Source organism: Cyprinodon variegatus, unplaced genomic scaffold, assembly GCF_000732505.1.
Source record: "Cyprinodon variegatus isolate N-32 unplaced genomic scaffold, C_variegatus-1.0 Scaffold930, whole genome shotgun sequence".
Taxonomy (NCBI): domain Eukaryota; kingdom Metazoa; phylum Chordata; class Actinopteri; order Cyprinodontiformes; family Cyprinodontidae; genus Cyprinodon; species Cyprinodon variegatus.
In genome coordinates this window covers 156667-157554 of record NW_015151383.1, presented here as the reverse complement: position 1 = coordinate 157554, position 888 = coordinate 156667, and the positions used below count along the sequence as shown (strand labels likewise).

Here is an 888-nt window from a genome sequence, read left to right as displayed (position 1 = left end):
GAAAATGAAGGCTAATCATGTTTTGGGTGTACTATTCCTTTAAAATTGACAGTGAGTTACTTGTGAAAACAAGCCAGTCTCGGTTATTGTGCTAATTGCCTAATAAATTTGTGTAGTGTGTTGGCAACGTATGTTTTAGAGCTACATCTAGAAAGAGGAACAGGAATTGTGTCTGTAGTTCAGGAGAACTGGTTTAAGGATATGATGCATGATTTACATGTGGAGAAATTCTGAGATGCCATCTATTAGAGAATTTAATAGAATTTTTTTAAGTTACCATTAGGTGTGTGTGTGCATGGTTATTTCACTAAAATTGTCTGGCTGCCTTTTTCAGGCATTACCCCTTCTCTTGTTTAATCACGTGGCACATAGGAACATCAGCGACTCCCTCAGTCGCCCAGCTAAATCTACCAATTTATGTTTTGTTTAAATGCCAACTGCTGAAAATAAAACTCAAACTTATATTTTATTGTATTTTCTATTTTTCAGCATCACAATGTTTGTCAATTCCTCTATACTCCCTGGGATAGCCAAGTCCTCCAAGGATGACCACACGAAGGTGGATGCTGAGGCCATCATGGAAAATATCAGCATTGTCCTCTTCACTCTGACTGTTGTGTTTGGGATCACAGGGAACTCTTTGGTGATCTGGGTGGCTGGATTCAAACTCAAGGTAGATGCACAGTTTATGATGTCTATCATGTTATCTATTACAAGGCTAACAATATCAAACAAGTATAAAACAAACTTCCAATTGGAAAAATGTGAAAATGAATTTTGTGAAATTTACACTATGTAGACTGTAGGATGCCCATGTCCAGACATATACCAGGTAAACCTGAATAAAAATGTGATGAATTCTAAAATATTTAACAAAGAAAGAATTGT

At 36.4% G+C, this 888-nt stretch overlaps 1 protein-coding gene across 1 annotated transcript in view; it reads left to right on the top strand.

Annotated features, from left to right (window-relative positions):
- The first annotated feature begins 493 nt into the window (after nt 1–493).
- The window catches only part of LOC107100021 (C3a anaphylatoxin chemotactic receptor-like), a 9902-nt gene continuing 9507 nt past the window's right edge, over nt 494–888 (top strand). Inside the window, exon 1 of the mRNA XM_015398360.1 lies at nt 494–673. Coding sequence (XP_015253846.1) covers nt 497–673 — 177 coding nt within the window. The 5' untranslated portion in view covers nt 494–496. The remainder of the gene's footprint in view (nt 674–888) is intronic.